At 41.3% G+C, this 2,158-nt stretch overlaps 1 protein-coding gene across 1 annotated transcript; it reads left to right on the top strand.

The window, feature by feature from the left end:
• The first annotated feature begins 1,550 nt into the window (after window positions 1-1,550).
• Window positions 1,551-1,844, top strand: CTXN3 (cortexin 3). The gene has a single exon (XM_009889704.1). It carries the CDS (start codon window positions 1,551-1,553, stop codon window positions 1,842-1,844), a length of 294 nt encoding a protein of 97 aa, XP_009888006.1.
• The last annotated feature ends 314 nt before the right edge of the window (window positions 1,845-2,158 follow it).

The raw sequence follows: 2,158 nt of genomic DNA, 5'->3' as shown, positions 1-2,158 counted from the left end.
CCAGGCATCACCTCCCCTCCCCACCACCCCCCAAAAAAAAAAGTCTGTCAGCTTTATTAAACTGGTTGTTCCTAAAGTATTGTCTCTCCTTATTAGACAATCCTCTGCATTTTTTGTTACCCAGTAGCTGGGACAATTTTTCAAATTTTTGATTTTTCTATGCTTTCTATCATAAGTTAAATCAGGCACTAATAGCCATGCAGTTCCAGTGTTTTTATTGCTTTAATACCTTTTCTATTTTGTTTAAGGTACAGTTTTTAGAATAATCCTGGCAATATGCCAGTATGACCGTGCTTTCTTAATCCACTTACACCTATTAACTGTTGTTACTGAGGCATGCTTACAAATCATTACTGACCTCAGTCCAGTGACAGAGTGGTTATAATCATGTGGAAGTTTCACCTGTGCATGCTGTATGCTGCATTGTGTTCTTCAATTTCTTTTCCTTCCTCTTACCGTTAACACAACATGTCCAGCTGAGACAGCATGGCATTCTAACCAGTTTTGAAGCTTGTCTTTTCCTGAGGACACTTCACAGGTAATTTTGGTGGTGCCTAACCTATGGCCTAAACCATGGCATCCACCATTGCTTCCCTCCTGCTGGAAGGAAAATCTGGCGCGCAAGGGAGGACGAAGTAATGGTAGGCAGACACCCAGACAGACAGTCAAGGGAGCAGACGTGCCAGGCAGGCAGTAGCACAGCATATGGTCTGCTGTCTAGAAACAGCCAAGTTCAGTCCCAGATCCTGGCAATTCTCTTTATATGGCAGAGCTGGTGACATAAAAAAAAACATTTTCTTGCTAACTGTGCTTGTAAGCCTGATTCTGATTTTAAGTAAGAAGAGGAAACATTTGCCCCTGAGCTAAATTATTGCTTGACTTACTTCAGGCTGCCTTCCTAAATCTTCTCTCATTTCAAACAAATTATTTATGCCTTTCCTTCATAAATGCTGCAGTGTTACAGGCACTGAATGGTTGCTGCCTTCCATCGTGGGGACAAGCGCATTTCATTGGCCTGCAGCGGATCCTGGTCCATCCCTCCTCAGAAATTTTTTGGTCATTGTGCATAAAGCCATAACTACATTTGTTTTTCAAACTCCTCACCTCCAACTTAGAGTAGCATCAAGTGCAGTTTATCAGTCCTGCAGGAAGGCGTGCAATTTGCCATTTCTGTGGTCTACCTACTGGAGCAGTGTGATTAAATCCCTCGTTTTCCCCCTTGCAGGAAAGAAATGTTCTACCCTAGTCCAAATGATATGGTAGGTAAGGAGAGGTTACTGCCAGCTCAGGGTCTACTGACATTTACTATCGGTGGCTGGATTCTACACTGACAACAGGAGGGTACAGGATTTATAACAGGTCTCTCATACATGACACGGAGGCAAGCAGACCTGTTGTCAAATTCTTTTCCATCTCATTTTTCTTGATTAGGAGAAAGTTGTATTGAAGTAAACAAACAAAAGGGCTATTCACAGTTAACTTTGCTTCCCCCTTGCCCTACAGATAGCAAAGAGCATCTAAATGGCTTCCACCCTGACCTCAGCAAACTGATGATGAAAAGAAGGCGACTGTGGGATTATTTGTTTCAGCTTCCCTGGATGATGGATGCAGAGATATTCACTGCCACTTTGGTGCCATCTGGCAACATGACACCAAATTCTAGCATGACCTTGGAACAGAAAACAACGTTTGCCTTTGTGATTTTATTATTTATTTTCTTGGGAATCCTCATTGTTCGCTGCTTCCGAATTCTCCTCGACCCCTACCAGAGTATGCCAACCTCAACCTGGGCTGACGGACTTGATGGACTGGAGAAAGGCCAGTTTGACTATGCTCTTGCTTAGAGATTAAGAATTATGGACTCTTATTTAGCACTCTGATAAAGAAAGAAAAATCTTGGCATGTGTCTTTATTTTGTTTCTCATTTACATTTTTTCAACTGTTGTTGGAGTTCCAACATACAAACATGCACACAATTAGTTTGATTTTAATTAAATACCAAAACAAGTCAATTTTTTGAAAGTAGGTTAGTGAATCTCCTCATTGGGAAAAAGATAAATATTGCATTAGCAGAACTTTTTCTTCAGAATGCATTGGAACAATATGTAGTGTATGTGATCTCTTATAACCAGGTAAGAGACACTAGAGCACGTCTTCT

The sequence above is a fragment of the Charadrius vociferus genome, unplaced genomic scaffold (genome assembly GCF_000708025.1).
Source record: "Charadrius vociferus isolate BGI_N301 unplaced genomic scaffold, ASM70802v2 scaffold377, whole genome shotgun sequence".
NCBI classification, from domain to species: domain Eukaryota; kingdom Metazoa; phylum Chordata; class Aves; order Charadriiformes; family Charadriidae; genus Charadrius; species Charadrius vociferus.
Note: the sequence above shows the minus strand (reverse complement) of the source record. Positions and strands in the feature narration are given on the sequence as shown.